Source organism: Hemiscyllium ocellatum, chromosome 22 (genome assembly GCF_020745735.1).
Source record: "Hemiscyllium ocellatum isolate sHemOce1 chromosome 22, sHemOce1.pat.X.cur, whole genome shotgun sequence".
NCBI classification, from domain to species: Eukaryota; Metazoa; Chordata; class Chondrichthyes; order Orectolobiformes; family Hemiscylliidae; genus Hemiscyllium; species Hemiscyllium ocellatum.
This window is the reverse complement of record NC_083422.1, coordinates 54,850,853-54,872,058: the sequence shown is the minus strand read 5'-3', so window position 1 is coordinate 54,872,058 and position 21,206 is coordinate 54,850,853. Positions and strand designations below refer to the sequence as shown.

The 21,206-nt window shown below is 38.4% G+C and overlaps 1 protein-coding gene across 1 annotated transcript in view; it reads left to right on the top strand.

Moving 5' to 3' along the window:
- LOC132826536 (metal transporter CNNM2) overlaps positions 1 to 21,206 on the top strand; it is a 72,937-nt gene that overhangs the window by 6,690 nt on the left and 45,041 nt on the right. The window contains exon 2 of the mRNA XM_060842504.1: positions 20,351 to 20,494. Coding sequence (XP_060698487.1) covers positions 20,351 to 20,494 — 144 coding nt within the window. The remainder of the gene's footprint in view (positions 1 to 20,350; positions 20,495 to 21,206) is intronic.

Sequence of the window (21,206 nt, the reverse complement as noted above, 5' to 3'; positions counted from 1 at the left end):
CTCTTTTATATCTTTCCCCTCTCACCCTAAACCTATGCTTTCTAGTTCTGGACTCCCCCACCTCAGGGAAAAGACTTTGTCTGTTTCTCCTATCCATGCCCCTCATGATTTTATAAAACTCTATAAAGTCACCCCTCAGCCTCTGATGCTCCAGGGAAAACAGCCCCAGTCTATTCAACCTCTCCCTATAGCTCGGATCCTCCAACCATGGCAACATCCTTATAAATCTTTTCTGAACCCTTTCAAGTTTCACAACACCTTTCCGCTAGGAAGGAGACCAGAATTGCATGCAATATTCCAACAGTGGCCTAACCAATGCCCTGTACAGCCGCAACATGACCTCCCAACTCCTGTACTCAGTACTCTGACCAATAAAAGCAAGCATACCAAACGCCTTCTTCACTAACCTATCTATCTGTGACTCCACTTTCAAGGAGCTATGAACCTGCAGCGTTCAGCAACACTCCCTAGGACCTAACATTAAGTGTATAAATCCTGCTAAGATTTGCTTTCCCAAAATTCAGCACCTCACATTTATCTAAATTAAACTCCACCTTCCACTTCTCACTGAATTCGCACATCGGATCAGAATGTAAGGATTCTTGGAAGATTACTGCCAGTACATCCACTATCTCTGTGGTTACTTTCTTTAGTATCCAAGAATGCATCCCATCAGGTCCAGGGGACTTCTGGGTCTTTAGCCCCTGTAGTTTACCAAGCAAACAAAAAGAGTTAATGTCTCAAGTTTGAAATGACTCCTGTTTCTCTATTCCACAGATGCTGCCTGATCTGCTAAGTTTCACCAGCACTTTCTCTTTTTTTAATTTCAGATATATTGCATCCACAATACTTTGTTTTAATTTGTCTGGGGTTTTATATAGATTTGACTGTCTAGGGATGACATACTTCCTTTCCTAAGGAATATGAGTGAACCAGATGGAATTTTAAAAAGAATTGGACATTTCATGATTACCATGCCTAATACGGACCTTTTATTCTAGATTTTTATTTAATGAATTGAATGTCAATTTTCCATCTCGGATTTGAATTTGTCTCGGGAGTATTACTCCAAGATTTGGATTACTAAACCAGTAACATTACCACTATTTTATCCTTCCAATAATACCATGTTTTCTTCCCTCAAAGGAAATAAAGTTTTGATGGAAGAAACATGGAAAAATCATGTTTTTGAAACTCAATGTGGCATTTTAATGTAATTGCTGATATCAAATTCTCATCTGTGTTCAGTGACAGGCGGTTAATAATGAATATTCTTTAGGGCAGGCATTGAAATCACTTCCAAAGAAACAGCAGGCAGACTGGATGAAAGTTGACTTCCTACAGTGACCGGCTGAGATTTAAGAGCCTGTTTATACATACCTCTAAAATGTGGTGATCAGACACAAAAAATTATCAGGCAAGTTAATGGAATGTTAGTCTCTATATCTAGAGGATTAGTATTTAAAAGAGAAGAAATTTTGCTGTATCTATATTATCCAGTTCCAATAGTTAAGACCATAACAAATAGGAATGGGAGTAAGGCCATTCGGCCCATCGAGTCCACTTCGCCATTCAGTCATGGCTAATGGGCGTTTGAACACCACTTATCGCACTCTCCCTGTATACCTTAATTCCTTTCGAGATTAAGAATTTATCAATCTTATCAAAGGCCTTTTGGAAGTCTAGGTAGATAACATCCACTGGGTTTCACTGGCCTAACCTACTTGTTACCCCTTCAAGAATTTTAACAGGTTTGTCAGGCACAACCTCCCCTTACTAAATCTATACTGACTTGTTCCAATCCGGCCTTGCACTTCCAAGAAATTAGAAATCTCATTCTTAACAATGGATTCTAAAATTTTACCCATAACTGAGGTTAGGCTAATCGGCCTATAATTTTCCAACTTTTGTCTTGATCCTTTCTTGAACAAGGGGACTTGTCCTGACACCTGTGACTTTTGAAAGATTACAACCAATGCCTCCGCTATTTCTTCAGCTGCCTTCCTCAGAACTCAAGGATGTAGCCCATCGAGGCCAGGAGATTTATCAATTTTTAGACCTTAATTTAGTTAACTTTGGAAGGAAGGTTACATAAACTGGAACAAAGTCAATGCTTTTGCAATTTTGGGCTTTCTGATTCCAACATTGTTTTGCTAGTGATCTGCTGAATATTGTACTGGAATATAAAACCATGAAATTTGTTACAATGGATTTTGATACTTGAAAACTAAGATACAGACTCCAAGGATAGATCCTGCAAACAAAAGTGTTAATGAAAGTGTTTTTTCTTGGATCTGTTCTCTGAATATGGTATCACTGGCAAAGCTTGTAATAGTAGCACACCATGAGTAGCCCTGGAAAATATTAGTGTGCCTTTATTTTAAACTGCTGCAGGTTGTTTATTCTTTCCTCCTTTTTGGTATTCAGGTGAGTAAACAGCTGGCATTACTGAATAAAACTGTACAAAGAAGTCAGAAAGTGAGGGGGTCTCTGATACTATACAGACAGGTTTCAGGTCCACTATGACAATAGCGCTTTACATGTAAGCTTCGTAGGTATTCTTCAAGTAACATGCAGTTAACCATTCATTTCACATTTAGTCCATAGAAACATGATTGGCAATGTTGACACTGAATTGCTGAACATTATAAATGGGTTGTAGTCAGAACAAGATAGAAGAAATAATGGAAAAAGCTATCAACAGACCACTTGGTCACCATTAGTGTCTTGCTGTCAGGCAGATATCAACATTTTTGGTCTTAAAAATACAACTGATTGTAAAAATACAGTACATAACTGCTTTTGAAAACAATATTATAGTATTAACATGCTTAAAAGAACCAGATCTGAAGGCAAGGGTGGCATGGTGGCTCAGTGGTTAGCACTGCTGCCTCATAGCACCAGGGACCTTGGTTTGATTCCAACCTCTGTGCAAACTCCACACAGACATTCTCCCTGTGTTTGCATGGGTTTCCTCCCGGTGCTCTGGTTTCCTCTCACAGTCTAAAGATGTGCAGGTCAGGTGAATTGGTCATGCTAAATTGTCCACAGTGTTCAGGGATGTCTTGGTTGGATGCATTAGGCAGGGGTTAAATGTCAGGGAATGAGTCTGGGTGGATTACTCTTTGAAGAGTTGGTGTGGACTTGTTGGGCTGAAGAGCCTGTTTCCAAACTATTGGAATTCTATGATCTGTCATGATTTATAAATGCGGCAGCAGTTGTGTCATTTTCATTCAACTTCCTCAAGTCTTAGAGAATTCTCATCAAGTTTTTTTTTACTTAAATCTCAACAAGAAAACACAGGAAGATGTTAGATTGTTCCTTCACATTTTTAAAATATATTTATTGCTGCTTCTTTGGCAATAACCCATTGACATACATTGTACTGTTTTTATAGACATTTCTAAACTGCCTCCTGGTATTGTGTTAATTTGATTGTGACAGTAAAGATGGTTAATTGTAATGCTGGCTACTTTGTATATATTTAACTTGGCATTTCATTAATCTGTAATGAATCATCAGAGCCACAAAATAAATACAGATGTTATTTCTCAACAGAACCTCAGATGATAGAATTAACATTCACTAGAATGTGAAGTTTCTATTTTTGATAGAAAAATACTTAAAAAAAACACATTTCGAAAGATGTTTACAAGATCATTGCAGTGTTATTTTAGTGCTTAGTTTTGTTGACATATTTTTGAATAATTTAACAATATGTTCCAGTCTCCACACTACACAGTTGAGAATGCTGGTTCATTCTGAAAGGGTCCTGCAGTTACTGGCCAATTCTTGATGCCTCAAACGTGTGACCATCCTTCAGCTATGAGCTTAGCCAGTGAATGTCAGCGTATTTTTTAACTGGTTGTCATTAGATAATAATTGGGAGTGAACTCTGATTAATTTTCTTCCTTAGCCCAGTTCAGTAGAACATTTGTGACAACTGTTGGCTGCAGAACTATGGACGGTTTATCTTCACGAATTCATAGAAAGAAGTGGCACCATGCAATGTGATTTAGCTTAAATCTTGGTTTAGTTTGCTTTTGCCTTGTGGATTCAGTGCAGGGCATAATCCCCTTTTTGAGTCATGAACTGGCAACCTAGAAGAGTAGTCTGGATCCCATAATTGAAGGTTCACAGAAGTTAAAGTGCAGGATGTCATTCAAACAATATGTCTGCCAGAATTTTGGATGAACAAATCACTTATTGCATTCCCCCACCACTTCCCCATAATACTCCACATTCGTCCTTCTACAATAATGCAATTCTTTCTTTGGATGCCTTGACTGAACCTGCCTTCAGCATGTTCTCAGGCAGTGCATTCCAGACCGTAACCATTTGTGTGTGAAAAAAATTCTCATAGCTCCATTGATCCTTTTGCCAAGTACTTAAATCTGTGCTTCCTTGTTCTACATCCTTCCACTAATGCGAACAGTATTTTCCCAATCTATGATGTATTGATCCATCATGATTTTGAATATAAAAACTACTTCATAACATTCTCTTCAATCTGAATTTAACAGAAGTCCCTAACTCATTGAATCAATCTTGTGAAGCTTTTCCCCAGTGTCTTTATTGCCCTTGTTGACTTTTGTTTTTATTTTTATTCTTTTATCAATTTTGGTTTGGAGCTGTGAACTGGGAATTGTGAGCTGAAGATGATTTGTGTACTTTGTGAACTAGCTTGTGGTAAAAGGAAGAGGAGGATGATTCTGGGTAATTCAAGATGGAGAACGGGAAAAATTTCTGGCTATAACAGTTGCTCCTTTTTTTTTGAGGCATTTTAGGTGTTGGAAGTGATTACCTCAAATTCCAGGAGCAGTAATTACTGTTTTATATGCTGTTGCATTGTTAAGGAACTTTTGAGGAAAAAAAGTCAAAACAACAGCATTTCAAAAGGGAGAGGAACAGACAAAGGCAGCACGTGGCGAGGTCAGTGTAGGAGAGAGAGAAAGAAACCCACATTGCTAACTGGCATAGCAGTGACCCTGCACAGTTACTGCCTTTGCTGTTTGAATTAGTGTATCGCTGGACATGGACGTGCGTCTGGGAAAATTAACAAACAGCAAAATTCAAGAACCTGTTTGGGAGAGGTCACAGAACAGAAACAGATAAGTGGATATTTTAAGTGTGGCCTTCAGTAAGTCTGCAGTACTGAGTAGAGTGGTTCGTTTTTTCACGCAGTGGGTGGTATGTGTATGGAATGAGCTGCCAGAGGAAATGGTGGAAGTTAGTACAATTGCAACATTTAAAAGGCATATGAATGGTTATATGAATAGGAAAGGTTTGGAGGGATGTGGGCTGGCTGCTAGCAGGTGGGACTAGATTGGGTTGGGATATCTAGTTGACATGGATAAATTGGACCGAAGGGTCTGTTTCTGTTCTGTACATCTCTATGACTCTAATAGACCAGACAAGCTTTTGGTTGTTTGTGTGGCCAGGTCTGAAGGTTACGCACAAATTCATCTTTGATTTAAAAAGGTTCTTACAGACACAGTGGACACCAGAAGAATATTGTATTTAAATAAAGAGCAGAATTTGACCATTAATAAGATTAGAACCGGGGATCAGTCTTGGCAAGTCTGGAAGAGACACTAGCCAACAGATGCTTAGTGTTGAATGGTTGAGAAAAGATTGTCAGTTTCTCAGGGCAGAGTCAGAATTGAGGTGTATTTTTGAAAACTTTTCTTTGGCGATATGTTTGACTACTGTTGACACAGCATGAAGATTTGAAAGCTCCCTGCCTAATCTCCCACACCTGTTTTCACAAGCCCAGAAAAGTAGAAACTGAACTATCTGTTTTCTTGCTATCTGTACCTGAGTGAACTGAGAAGGTGACCCTGTTCAATGATTACAGAGAAACAACCAAGGAGTCTTCATGTATGACTGTGAAACAATATATTGTCAAAACTATTTAAGTAGTCTGGCTGGTTTTCTTATTTTCTTTTATTTATCCCTAACTGTGTTTGTTTGTTTATCTGGCTATCTTTTACGTGAATGGGTCTGAAAAGCATGGTTTCCTTTAAAGTATAGACATTAATTAGTTTATCTTGTTTTTAATTATGCTCTACTTAGCCATTATATATTTAAAAAATTAAGTCTTTTGTTTAAGATGCACAACTGACGTCTGGAATTAATTATTCACAAAGTCTGGGATTGGTTCTTCATAGATCTGGCTAGGCACCATAGGAGTAACTGTTGGGAGTATTTAGATTTAATTTTATTATGTTGCGATTGATAAGTGGAAACATTGGATTTGGTTTGGCTCTCTGTCTCCATGTCATAACACCTTTGCAATTTTTCATTAAGTTGAATTCAGGAAAGCTGTTGATGGGGTTTGATAAGCATCACATCAGAAAGACTGTGAACTGTTGGGCTTTGTGAAAAACCTAACTAGTTCATTGCTGTTCTACCTAAAAGGGAGCTTGTCATCCCTATTTGATCTGTGCAACATGCAGTGTACTCCATTACAAATAACATTGTTTACACGTAATGTATTCAGGATAATATGATCTTGATTTTCTTCCCCCGTCTAAAGTCACAAAGGCAAAGGAAAAATATGCTTAGTCTCTTTCTGTAGGTAGTCTAGTGACCTGTTTTAGGAAAACTGTCAAGAGTGACTAGCTTGAGTCTTGTTGCTCTGCATCATGTGACTGACCAAGAGACACTCCTGCTACTGTTTGGAGATTAATAATCAATCTCTCTGGCCATATTGTAAGCACACTTGATCATGTTGAATGGTGGAGCAGGCTTGGTGGGGCAAATGGCCTCATCCTGCTCATATTTCCTATATTTTCTCTTCCTTGACCATCTGATCTTTGCGTGGAACTTGAACTCAGAGCTTCTGGCTGAGGGGCAGCAGATCCACCTACTACATGTCAAGACCTCCATTGGAATAACTGATGAAGGATTAGTGGTGCTGGAAGAACACAGCAGTTCAGGCAGCATCCAAAGTGCAGCGAAATTGACGTTTTGGGAAAAGTCCTTCATCAGGAAACTGGTAAAGGGCAATCAAATACTGCCTTGTTAACTTGACTAATGTCTAAGAAGGTGAAAATGTATAAAACAAAATGTATAAAAGTAGAGCTCCACTTTCCTTAGTCCATAAAATCCTTAGACCAAAATATTTTTAAAATGAGCACCTCTCCCCCTCAATATTTCTCTTGTTTGCTTTCTCTCTCTCTCTCTCTCTCTTTTGCACTTAGTAGATCTTCCTTTGTCAACTTTTTCAGTATTTATCACCAATACTGAAGCTTCTTTACTTTGAGAAAAGGGGTGAGGGCTGGTTCCCACTCCCCTTGAAGACTGTTATATTTACTGTTGGTGTCAACTTGCATCAACTCAACATTTAAAGATTTTAGTGAGGAATATGTTAACTAATCAATGTTCAGATGTCTTTGTTCTCTACCGCAATTTCTATCCTCATGCCTGAAATTATTAACTTTTAATGTGGCAGCCACATTAATAGTCTTCTGAGAGATCTTTCGCATACACATTTTTTTTTGTTCATCAGGGTACTCACATGGCATGTCAGCTGTCTGGATGGCCCTTAAGATGTAAAGGAGGAAATTACACTGACTGTTAAAGGGCCCTGTCTGCATTTTCTAAGGAAGCGTTGATGATATTGTAGGTGAACTGACCCTCAGCTGCAACCAGGAAAATTATTTTTGCACATATGAATATGCAGAAATTTTGTTGTGAAGTGAAATAACAATTTATGTAAATCCAGTAGAATTAACCAATAAGAAATTGGAAGAATGCAGAAAGCTAAACACATCCTCAGATCCAGGCTATTAAACTCAAGTCGTTATTTCATCTCCATAACACCACCAGTTCTGCTCCTGCCTCAGTTCTTTCTGCTGCTGAGAAACTTAGTGAGAGCAGACCTCAACACTGAAATTCAATATCACCATACTGTGCCAGTGTGGTCTTTGCCCATTGAGGAATGGCATGTTTGATAACAAAGGCCTCTAGCCTGACATCAATTCCATGGTCTACATGACAGTAGTGTTAAAAAAATGTGGTGCTGGAAAAGCACTGGTGGTAAGGCAGCATCCGAGGAGCAGGAGTGTCTACGTTTCAATCAGGAATGAAGAGCTTCTGTTTGAAATGTCTACTCCTGCTTCTCGGATGCTGCCTGACCTGCTGTGCTTTTCTAGCCCCACACTTTATGACTCTGATCTCTAGCATCTGCAGTTCTGACTTTCTCCCAGGGCAGCAGTGTTGACAAACCTCCTGTGCGCATCAGAGACATAGATGATATATACTTGATATTACAATTCCTTGAGTGATATCAATGGTACTACTTCCACAAAATCCTGCAAACCCACAGAAACAATTGGCACTCCTTGAGTCTTTCCAGGCCAAGGTCACTAGTGATTAGGCACTGGTAACAGTGAATCAGCTGCATTGGGCAAGTCACATCTCCCACATGCCTGATACAGGGGCACAATCCTTTATCCAAATTGCTCAGGACCAGCTCGTTTTCGGAATTCAGAATTTTTCGAATTTCAGAATAAATGACAGTTTGGTGAAATTTTTAAAAATCTTAACAAACAGCAGACGTACGGTAAGTAAGGGCCGTGAAACAGAATTGAAGCCTGCCAGTGCTGGGTCACGCCCCCCCACACATCATATCTGAGTGACACACATCAAGTGGGTGTGGAGTTGGGTTAACTATTTGCACACCAAACAACCTTGTTCATGAGAAAAAAAAACTTCACTAAAAAAATCTTCGGATTTTGGATAAAGGGCTGTCTACCGTACATTTCAAATATCCAGTTTCCCGACCTTCGTCATGACAAGAAATTAGTAGGAAAGCAGAGAAAACACTTCAAAGATTACCTCAAAACCTGTCCACCAGCTTCCGGCATCTTTAGCCCAAGTCCGCCCAAATTCTAGAAAAATAATCCACCAGCTGTTTTGAGCATCTCCAACAGGCAGAGTTGGAGGCCAAGCGCAAACAATGGAAATAGTGTGAGAAAACCTGAACAATCTCCTTCAGCAAACATCACTTGCCCCATCTATGTGCAGGGTTTGCTGATCCATTATCAGACTATTTCATCACCTTAAGACCACAGCACCAGAGTGGAAGAAAGTGAAGCTTGAACCCAGGGTACTCTCATCCAGGTCATTGATTCTCAGGGCATGTTTATTCCAGTACATCTCTGAAAGATTGCCTCAATTTTACCCTCCCAAATTTGAGTCAATCAAATCTTATTTACATACACCCTGATTTGCTCCAAATCCCAAATCACCCATGTGCTTTGACCAGATATTAGTTCTTGTATTGCCTTCTCTAAACCTCTCTGTCTCTCCAACTTGCTTTTCTCCTTTAAGGCACTCCTTAATGACAATTTAATCACTTTAATTCATGTTATTGAATGCTTGAACTGTCCTAATCAGTTAAGATGGGATTTTGGCAACTGTTGGGGTTTAGTCACATCAAGAATATAAAATTAGCTATGCTAATTCCAAACAACTGACACCTGGTGAACTGAGTCCGTCAGGAAAGCAGCTTATTACTGTCATCTTGTGGGCGATTAGGGATAGCCATCAAACGTTGCCTTTCCATCGATAGTCAGATGAATGAATAAAATACATCACTGATATCCACAAATGGACACTTTGAAAATTCCTGGTTGTGTTCAGAATTAAGAACTATGGTTGATATTTGCTTCCTTTTTTAGGGCAAGGATTATTTGTGATGGCCTCAGTACTACTTCAAACAAACAACAAGTTAAGCACCAATTCCTTTCACATATTTATTGCCGTTATTATGATAAATACCAGGGCACTTGGCAGGACTGTCATCAGAACAAAAATGACAATGAGTCAAAAACTGAGACATTAGGCATAAACAGATATTTGATCAAAGAGCAACGTTGTAAATTGTTCTAAATGGAGGAAAGTGACGTGAAGAGGCAGGGAATGGAAATTCTGTACTTGATATCTAAGCAGCTCAATGTCACACCAACCATGATCCTATTGAATGGCAGAGAAGGCTCAAAGGATTATGTTATTATGTCTTATGGTCTCAAGGCACAGCTGCTATCAGTGGGCTGACGGATATGGGGAATGTCAAAGAGTGCAGAACTGGAAGAAAACGGCTATTGATAGTTTATAATCTTTCTGAGGGTACCAGACATAGGGGAGGGTGAGGCCAAGGATGGATTTCAAGATGAGGATGAAACCTTATGAAATCAAGGAGATGGGAGACTGGGAACCAGTGGGTCTTGAGTTTGACTGATGGACTGGACTTGGTGAGAATTCATAAACAAGCACTGGAGTTTTGAATGAGTGAAAATTTATGGAGGATGAAAGTTGAGCAGCCAGCCACGTCACACCTGCGAGGAACAAAACTGAGGGCTTCAACAATAGATAGTTTTAGGTAGAAGTGCAGTGAGGCAATATAAAGTTGACTTTGTTAAAAGTGGGAGTATTACTTTGTAAGCTGAAGAACAAATTGGATGATGAGTTTGTGAACAGTCTGCTGAGGTTGGCCAGAGTGGGGATTAAAAAAAACGACTAGGCAATGGAGATTTTGGTTTTAGGAATTTGCTGATCTTTATGATTTGGAGGTGCTGGTATTGGAGTGGGGTGGACACAGTTAAAAATCACACGGCACCAGATTATAGTCTAACAGGTTTATTTGGAAGTACAAATGTTGGAGCTACCTGATGAAGGAGCATTACTCCGAAAGCTAGTGCTTCCAAATAAACCTGTTGGACTATAACCTGGTGTTGTGTGATTTTTAACGCTGATCTTTATGACTAGGTTTTACACTAAGTGGTGCATTTGCCGTAGATTGTGTTGTTTTAATATTGTTCTCAAGGCCAGGAACAGATAATGTTGCACATTTATTTTACATGTTTATTAAATATGAATCAAATGACTACATTTTATGTATAATCATCTATGAATTATGTTGCATACCATTGCTTTCACTCATCATGTGGACCAGAATTTGATGTGATTGCCCTAGATTTTAGTTGATTGCGCTATTGTTCTAAAACCACACACTATTCATGTGATGTTTTAAAAATACGTAGAAGTGTGCAAGTAAAATGGAAACGTTTTTCTCATTTCCTAATTTGCGTTTTCATAATTTATCATTAGTGGTAGATTTTCTGCCAGCATTAATCTATCAAAATAAAACCAGACTGCAACAGAATATTGACATTATGACTGTGAGCTGATTGGAAGGCTGCAGTTTTGAACTCTTTCACTCTGTATTTGATATATCACATGGAAATAAAGTGACAGGTGTAGAACATTCATCCTTCAAGACTCTTCTGTAATGCTCTGTGATCTTAGAAGATCTTTTTTCAATTTAATTCACTGGCCTTTTTTTCCATTGAAATCCTGAATCAGCAAAATTCTAAGGATCTCTGTTTTTTAAAACCACAATGTGCACAATATTCAGTACAATTCACAGTCCCTCAGAAACTAAAAATGCAGTCCAGGTCCACTTGCTGCAAGACCTACGTAATATCCAGGTTTGGACTGACAGGTGGCAAGTAACATTTATGGCAGACGAGAGAATTAAATCATTGCCCCATGACATTTAGTAGCATTACCAGCATGGAGTCCCTCACTATCAATATCCTAGGGGATACCATTTACCAGAAAGTGAACTGGACCAACCTATTGGAGGGAAAGGGTAGCAAACATGTGGAAGTACAGTGTTCTATACCATCAATGGTGTAGTTCACTCTGTGAGATTTTGTTGAGTAGAATTTTATTTTTACTTTGGAGTACTTTAGAGTGAGGAAAAAGTCGTGTTAGGAAGCGGATACATAAATCATGATTAACTAAGAAAGTTAAAGATCATATCAAATTAACAGAAAAAACGTTTAAGGTTGCAAATCTGGTAGTAAGCCAGAGATTTCAAGAAGTTTTTAAAAACAAGCAAAAGATGACCAAACAAATAATAAAGAGGGAGAAAATAAACCGGAGTAAACTAGCAAATAAAATAAAAATGGACAACGACAGTTTCTTTTAATATATAAAAAGGAAGAGAATGAACATAGGCCTCTTAGAGAATGAAGCTGGCAAAATAATAATGGGGAACTGGAAAATGGCAGCAATTGAATAAATACAGAACAACCTCAATTATCTAAACGAGACGGGCGGGGGGGTATTTTGTTCAGAATACTGAGAGTTGGGATAATGGATTGTTTGGATAATGGATAACATTTTTATGGGACCTTGAGATCTTGTTTGGATAATCCGAAATTCGGTTAATTGAAGTTGTACTGTACTTTGCATGGTAGAAGATAGTAATTGCTTCAAAAATAATAAATCAAGAGACAAACGTAGTGGAGGAAATAATAGAAGAAGATCATTAGAGGAAAAATACTAGGGAAACTATTGGGGCTCAAGACCAACAAATTCCCAAGATAGGTTGCATCTTTGCATCTTTGGATATTAAAGGAAGTTACTAGAGAGATAGCGGATGCACTGGTAGTAATCTTCCAAAACTCCTTAGATTCTGGAACAGTCCCAGAGGATTAGAAAACCACTCAGAACTCTTATTCAAAAGAGAGGGAGACCAAAATAAAATTGGTTTATAGGCCAGTTATCCTTTATCTGTCATTGGAAAAATTGCCTATTTTATTGTTAACGGTGTAATCAACATTCCCCCTAATTGTTTCTCAGCTGCACCAATCTCCAAAGTGCAGCGACTTCTGCATGCAGAAGTCAATTAATCAGCATGCCGACCAGCGTATATGGAAACTTCCAGCTGGCCACACAGCAGGGGAACGTTAGTTGTAATAGCAGAGCATTTAAAAATACATGATATAGTCAAGTGGAGTCAGCATGGCTTCAGGAAGAGGAATTCATGCTGATAAATTTATGGAATTCTTTGAGGAATTAACAAACATGATAAATGTAACATCATTATATCTCATATATTTGGATTTCCAAATGACTATCTGTAAGGTACAACAAGTAAGGCTACTTAATAAGGTGTATCCACGGTGTTGGGGTAGTATATTCATATGGATAGAGGATGCAAACTAATAGAAGACAGAGTTGGGGTAAGGAGTCCTTTTCAGGATGGCAACCTGAAGTGGAGTGCCTTCAGAGGTCACAGTTTTTCAAATATATATTCATGACTCGAATAATGGAAGTAAATATACTATTACTGAGTTTACAGATGACACAAAAATAGGTGGAAAGGCAAGTGATGAGGATGATACAAAGAATCTACAGAGGGGTATAAATAGGTTAAGGGAGTGGGCAAAATCTTGTCAAATGGAAAATAAGAGGTTAGGCACTTTAACAGGAAGACTAGTGGGAGTGTGAAGGCAGACCTAATGTCAGTCATGCTGGAACCTACATTTCAGAAGCCATTAATCAGTGGGAGAGCACACCCAACAGTATCAATTAGATCCAATAGACCCTGAAAGATCATGCACTGAATTTTAGGTCAATTGCTTTTGTTTTATTCTAACTGTCACATGCTCCCTTACCTCCACAAGCCAATGTGTTTTGTATGGAAAGTCTTAGAGCATATATTTCAATTAATTAATTCAGCAAAAAGCTGTTGAGTTGATTTTACAAAGAAGTTCTTTATTCATACACATTTAGCCTGAATGAATGCCGTGCCACACCCTCAGTGTCTCACACAAAGACTGGATATGAATATGGGTAGTGCATCAGATTACAGTTAATTTAGATCGCCAGTCAACAGATCTGAGGTTTCTTGAATAGATTGGATGGTTTAAAGTTGAAATGAGGCAAAGTCTTGTAAAGCAATGTGTACACAAGGTTGTGATGTTTGTTATCACCAAATAGGTGGATACAGGTGCAATGTTTAAAAGACATTAAGGTAAATGCATGAATGAGAAATGTTTGGCAGGATGTGGACCAAGCATAGGCAGGTAGGACTAGTTTAGTTTGGGATTATGGATGGCATGGACCAACAGGTCTGTTCCATGCTATATGACTGTGCAAGGTGAATATTATTTAACTAGAGAAAGACTGCAAAAGGTTGCACACAAACTCGTGTAAAGTGATTAAATATGATTTTTTTGTTTTAGTTATGGATCCTTAGCTTTGATAATTAAAATGTAAAGGTCTGTAGTTTTTCATCTACCATTCTCCCAATAAGTTCAGACTACATATCAATCACCCTTTGTATAAAGAAAGTCTCTAATCAATATCCTAAAGTTCCTTGACTAATCTGAACCTGTCCTCCTTGTCTAAGCAATTTGATTTTGAGTAATTTTACCAATTTTTATTATGCTTTATATTTTGATGAGAGAACCTCTTACAAATTTCCTTTCAAATCTGAGTTTGCCTCTCTCTCATCTATTCTCAAACCATTGAAAGCAGGAATCATCTATGCAGCTCACTTCTGCACTGCCATCAGTGTTTCCTGTAAACATCTGCTGCACATTAAGTAGGCATGTCTAATGTAAGGGCAGTAATTTTCCCCCAGTTCATTTCCTATTCCTTCATTATTGAAAACGACCATTTTATTGGTCCATGTTCCAGCCTGACCTTTCTATTTTAATTATCAAAAATGCAGTCTATCCTTTCTTACTCTTTCACTTATTTAGTGTTGATATCTGAATGCTTTCAATTTTTGTTGTGTTATTTGGCCAGAGTGGGATGATGCGAGCAGGTTTTTTAAAATTAGCGACTCTATCATGTATGAACAAGATATCAAACATGTTTAAAGCAGATTCTATGCACCTGCAATTAGTACAAAGAGACTCATCTATTTACAATCACCTTTTGTTTTAAATTGTAAAGTGAACTTTCAAACCAGTTTGCACTTAAACAATCTTTGATCTTATGAAGTCTCAGATATGTGGATACTTGTTAAACACCTTTTTAAAAATTCACTAATTTTATGTGCATTGGTTTGCCTGAGACAATCAATTTAATTGACCTCTTCAAAATGATTCCTGTGGATCAAGGATAATCTGTTGGGTATTTGATGGAAGTGTGCATTGATGAGTCAATAAAGCATTCATATGTATCCCTCTCCTATATCGGGAAAAGCTGGTATTTAATTCTTAGCTTACAATTTTTTCAGAGAATGCTGGCAATTAACAAGTAACTGGATTATAGGAGAAGAAAGCAAAATGTTGGTCTGCTATGAAAGCTGAATTTTGTCTATGTACAGGTTAATTTAATACATACTTTAATTGTGTTTAAGACTCTCCAAAGATGTTGGTATTGTATTTTTTTCATGTGAAAGTTTCTCTGTGTCTTACACTTGTAATCTTTAATTATGTCTATAGCGGAAATGTGTGGTAGTAGGCAATAAAATGGATTTCCAAATTATAATAGGAAAATCATCAAATACTATTTTTGAAATTAGGAAAGGAAATGTTTGCCTTGAATAGAATGCCTTCAGCATTGCAGGGCAAGTTATTGTAATGGTTGTCTTTTAAGCATTGCAGCCTGCATGGAAAACATAATCAATGATTATAATTTTCTCATTATTTTTAAATTAGGTTTAGTGATGGTTAAATGGAGAGGAAGGAAAGTGTTTGAAGTGCTGAAGATAAGATATCTGCACATATTTTCTGATAATCTGTACTTATAATTGCCTTATGTAAAAGTTCGATGTACTCCATGCATGGATTTAGAAACTAGTCCATGAATGTTCTGTTTTACTCAACTTTCTCCAATTTTCTTCCGTCACTTCCTCCTCTGTTCAAGAAATTGATTCTTTGGGTTACTTAATTGTTTCTGTTGGTATATAGCGTTCACCGTGTATAAGCCTGGACATTTTTTTTAGCAGATTTTGGTCAATAAGACATGAGCTTATTATTGTCCAGCATCTATACATCCTTCCAGCAGGGGTCTCTTGTTATCAATTACTAGCATCCCAACACCAACATGCTGAAATCAGCCACCTGAGCCAGAAAGGGAATTTTCAACTGGTGTCTTTCTGTTCAGCATAACTCAGCTGTCTGCCAACTTAGCTAAGTGACTGGTTGAAAGAGTAATTTTGCTTAAAAAAATATTAAAAGCATGTTCTTTTGTGGTTAAGATGGTAATTGTATTATGCCAGAATAGATATTCTTGGTCCAGGCATACTTTCCCAAAACTGACCCGTTGAATATCAGAGTTGTCCCAAAACTGAAAAATTTGAAAATGTTCTGTAAGTCAAAATGAATTTAGCTAGTCAATTCACTAGATATTGGATGATGCCATACCTATCTGTTTCACCACTTACTTACTGGTCCATTCTCGTGCTACAGGCCCTTTTTTTTTAGATTATTTACAGTGTGGAAACAGGCCCTTCGGCGCAACAAGTCCACACCGACCCGCCGAAGCGCAACCCACCCATACCCCTACATTTACCCCTTACCTAACACTACGGGCAATTTAGCATGGCCAATTCACCTGACCCGCGCATCTTTGGACTGTGGGAGGAAACCGGAGCACCCGGAGGAAACCCACGCAGACACGGGGAGAACGTGCAAACTCCACACAGTCAGTTGCCTGAATCGGGAATTGAACCTGGGTCTCAGGTGCTGTGAGGCAGCAGTGCTAACCACTGTGCCACCGTGCTGCCCAACTTGACCCCACCTGACCCACAATGCCCAATGCAAAATCCATAATCCAGCATGAGTTTGATAGTGAGGTTGCCAGTGTTGAGAGAGTGTGCAGGTATAGCCTCAGAAGGTGATTGTATAGTTTAATATGCACATTCTGTGTTGTGTGCATTATACTTTCTGAAAACCTTCCTAAATGCAGTTTTTTTAAAATTAGATTCCCTGCCCAGCACCCTGGCGCTGTGAGGCAGCAGTGCTAACCACTGAGCATCCAATTTTTTCCACATGGGAGGAGTCTTCAAATTCTATTTACTGTAACAGACTCGTAATTTTTGTTGTTATTGTCTATGTTGAGTGTGCACGTTCTCCCTATGTCTGCATGGATTTCCTCTGGGTGCTCTGCTTTCCTCCCATAATCCAGAGGTGGCAGGTTACGTGGATTAGCCATGCTAAGTTGCCCGTGGTGTCCAGGAATGTGCAGGCTAGTGGTTTGGCAATGGGAAATGCAGGGTTATGGAGATAGGGTAGCATGGCAGGTCTGGGTGGGATGTTCTTCAGAGAGTCGGCTTAGACTCAATGGGCTGAATAGCCTGCTTCCACACTGTAGGGATTCAGTGATTCTGTGAAATGTTTAAACTGTAAATATTTTCTTTGTTCCAGAAATACAGACTGAAACTTCTGTGGTTTTCTAATTTTTAAGTGCTGTTTCATTTTGACCAGTTTTTGTTTGTCTCAGATTTGACTAGATCTTATTTTGAACTAAGTTCAGGAAAACTTAAAACCCTAAATAAAGGTGTTCTAGTTAAAGTTGTCATTTCAGTGAAGCTCTGATTTTAAGCTTTGTAATTGGCTGAATAATAGCAAAACATCTGGTGCTCATTTGTCTTTGTCAATGAGTATGCACTATTCAAAAATGTAGTTTCTAAGGAACATCGAAATATTTACAATATCTCATTCGTCTTAACTTCCTGAAAAGTCAATGATGATCCTACCAGTTTCCATAACAACCTGCTTAAAATGGCACTCCTACTGTACTTATGAATTGACTCAGTTATGATAATTGCCTGCAGAAAATTTAAATCCAAGAGGGTTAGAAAATCTAGACAATCTGTATTGGGTAAAAAATGTTGATCAGGACGAGAAGCATAAAATTCTTCTCCTCTTTGAGCAGGACTAGGATTTGCTAGCATTCACCCAAAGCACTTACAACCAGTGAAAAGCATTGAAGTTCAGTCACTATCATCAGTTTTGGCATTAGCCAGTCTGCACACGCCAAATTTCTGCAAGCAACAATTAATAACATAACCAAATGACTAGTTCTTACGTCATTTAAGGGATAATTGCTTGACAAGACAACTTGAGAACTGCCATCAAAAACAAAAACAGAAATTGCCGGAAAAATTTGGCAGGTCTGGCAGCACCTGTGGAGAGAAAGCAGAAATAACATTTCGGGTCCAGTGACCCTTCTTCAGAACTGCCATGCTGCCCACCCAAGAAAGCTGGCAAGATATTGATTCAAGCAGTCATCTGCAAGATGGCACCATTGACAGTGCAGCCCCTCAGTACTGTCAGCTTAGATTGTGTTTAGAACTCTTCAGTGGGTTTTAAACCAATGATTACAGCTGAAACTACTACCATTAAGTCAAAGCTAAAATACAAAGCAAGTGGGAGTTTGGCTGAACAATCTTTGATCAAAATTTGCTCAAGCTTTCTATTTCAGCAAGCAAGTGATGAAACCATAAGGTCTCCTTTAATTGTCGGATGTGGTTCGGAAAACATTTTACCAATCTGTCTCTTTTTTTAAGGATTTTAAGCAAATGTAACGAGTGTAGAGAGTTGACTTAACAAAATATCAGCTGTAGATTACAACAAAGAAGCTTTAATTGATGCGTCATCACATCTTTCAAAACATAATTATTTGAAGTGACTCGACTGTCCTAGAAGTTGCCAGCTGGTTTGTGTTCAGCAAAGTCCAACAAACAGTATTGAGACAAATTACCAGTTAATCTGTTTCTGGTGGTGTTGCTAAAACATAATTTGAAGAACAAAGAACTCTACCCATATGTTTGCTGAGCTGCAGAAAGGTTGCCAACATTTTACGGATGAGACTGATACTTCATTGACTTTCGGAATATGCATGAGCTGTGTACCCAATCCTTTTATCAGATTGAGAGTTTTTTTTATTTTCAAAGTTCATCAGTCTGTGCTGAATAATTTAAGGTTAGATGCTCTCTAATGACTTTCATCAGTGTTTTATTCCAGGTGTTATTTTAGTTTCAGCTTCTGATACCACTGATTCTGACAGCAGTGGCAGCACAGTTGCAGTTGTGTAGCATTACACAGAGTGAACAAATTATCCAAAAGGTACAGACACAGTTTTAAGTTTCTGGCTGCAGACTTTTCGCAATGCTACCAGAAGGTCTTTAATGGCCGCTAGTGCAAAAGCTGCTTCACTGTCCATGACCACCAATATTGTGAACACAACAAATGCAAGGGTCATTTGACAACTTACTTCACCTTTAACTAGAACAAAAATTTAAAATGCATCATTTGTCTCCATTAGTATTTCAGCTCTAATGGTGCTCCAGAAATAAATCCTTTCATGCACTGAGCTTCGCTGGAGCACTGCAGCAGGCCTGAGTCAGAAATGTTGACCACGGAACATAGTGGTGTGTTGAAGTGGCAGGCAAGTAAAAGCTTGGGGTCATTTTTGTGAATACAACATGAGTGTTCTGCAGAGCGTTCAGCCTGTCTGCATTTTGTCTCCCCACTGTGGAGGAGACCACATTAAGAACAGCAAAAATGACCTCCAAACTTCCAGTTTTGAAACGCTAGCTCTGTCTTCATAGGTGCTGCCAGAACAGCTGACTTTCTCCAGCAATTTCTGTTTTTGTTTCAGATTTCCAGCATCCTTTTGGAAATTATGCTGCCTGGGCGTGAGTGCTGACCATTTTGTACTCCAGCCTGTGCTATTATTCAGTAGGATTCAGTGACCTGTGACACAACTCCATTTACCTGTCTCTAACCTTTGTGCTTTTGTTAATACCCCAGCAAGCGTAAATGGTGTCCATTTTCTGATCAAGATCGGAAACCCCATTTCTGACCCTGATCAGGCAAAAATAATAATGTTGTCTTTGGATGAGTTCTCCCCATGTGGAGTTAAGAATCAAGACACTTCCAAACTGAAAAGTTCAAGTGTAGGACAGAAATTCATGCATCCAACAGCAGAGTGGCTTGGCATTGAAGCCACACACCAATTATTGTACCGGCTACTGTATCCCAAGATTTCCAAGGTCCTCAAGATTGGCTTGGGTAATCAGACCCCTCCAAAGTCTCTGACTCTCACTTAAATTGCTGTGCAGTCAGTGGATAAGGACATCTGTCTGGTCATGGCATGCATCCTCCATGATATGCTAGATCTTCAACTGTCTAGAAACTGAATGATCTGAGCTAATATCTTCAAGAAATGAGAGGAAACAGTGAGTTGAGAATCTTCAACTGCACTGTTCATTGGTGGATTGGCTTTGTTATGATTATTAGTTTTATTGAAAAGAATTTCAACTCCTAATAAGTAATAAGTATTAAATAGGAGGTGTCAGATCAGATTTTTAAAAAAAAAGAGACTGTCCAATGAGGATGATAGATTCTTGCTCTATACCAATGTGGAGTAAAAAGCATTATTGTTTTCCAGTAAAACATGGGCAGATTCAATAAATCCCACAGCTGAGCACTGTTATATTTGTGAAAGTCTCTGTTGCTTACTGTTTATTGTTAGTTTGCTACAGATGTTCTGATGGAGCAGTTTTGTGTTTTGTTCTCCTCAGGGAAATCGCACTTGGCAATAGTGCAGAGAGTCAACAATGAGGGAGAAGGTGATCCTTTCTATGAAGTAATGGGTATTGTCACTTTGGAAGACATAATTGAAGAAATTATAAAATCAGAGATCTTGGATGAAACAGACATTTACAGTACGTATTGCTTCCTGCAGTATCTCCTGGAAAGATGTAAGCAGCTAAATCTCTTAATAGTAATTAATTCATTAATTCAATCGCAGCATTTTCCTGTTGTGGCATTTCCAGAATGCAATTTTCTTTTCAACTGTTCTTGAATAAACCATTTCAGCTGTAGACATAGTACAGTAGATGCCAACCAGAACTTTCTTATGTGCTACTCTCCCAATGAGGCATCTCTCAATCTCAGAAGAGGAATCTGACCTCCTGCACTTTCTATTCCATATTTATATTAAATTGTACATGACTGTGGATTTATTCACGTAAGGAGCTAAATTGATATTGTCTAAATTCATTTAGGTTACACTCTAGTGATAAGGAAATAGATTATTCCTGCATTTTCATTGTATACCTCTCTCTCCTAAATATTGAGTCTCCAAGGGGCTTACAGAATGCACTGTTGTTGATCCTTTGTGTGTGTTTGAAAATAAAACAAATTTGGATAGGATGATTTTGTTGTATTTGCCAGATGTGAAACCAGTGTACAGTTGTTCTGGCAGTTCAAACATGTATTAATTAGGATTGTAACCAGTCATGTTTCGTGACCCTATGCTATTCTTCAGTTTTATGAACACTTGGTGTTTTCTTGTAAAATAATATTGAACTTGTGTTTATTGTATTCAGGTGTGGGTATTACTTAGAGGCACATACTTAATTGGAATAGGTTGAA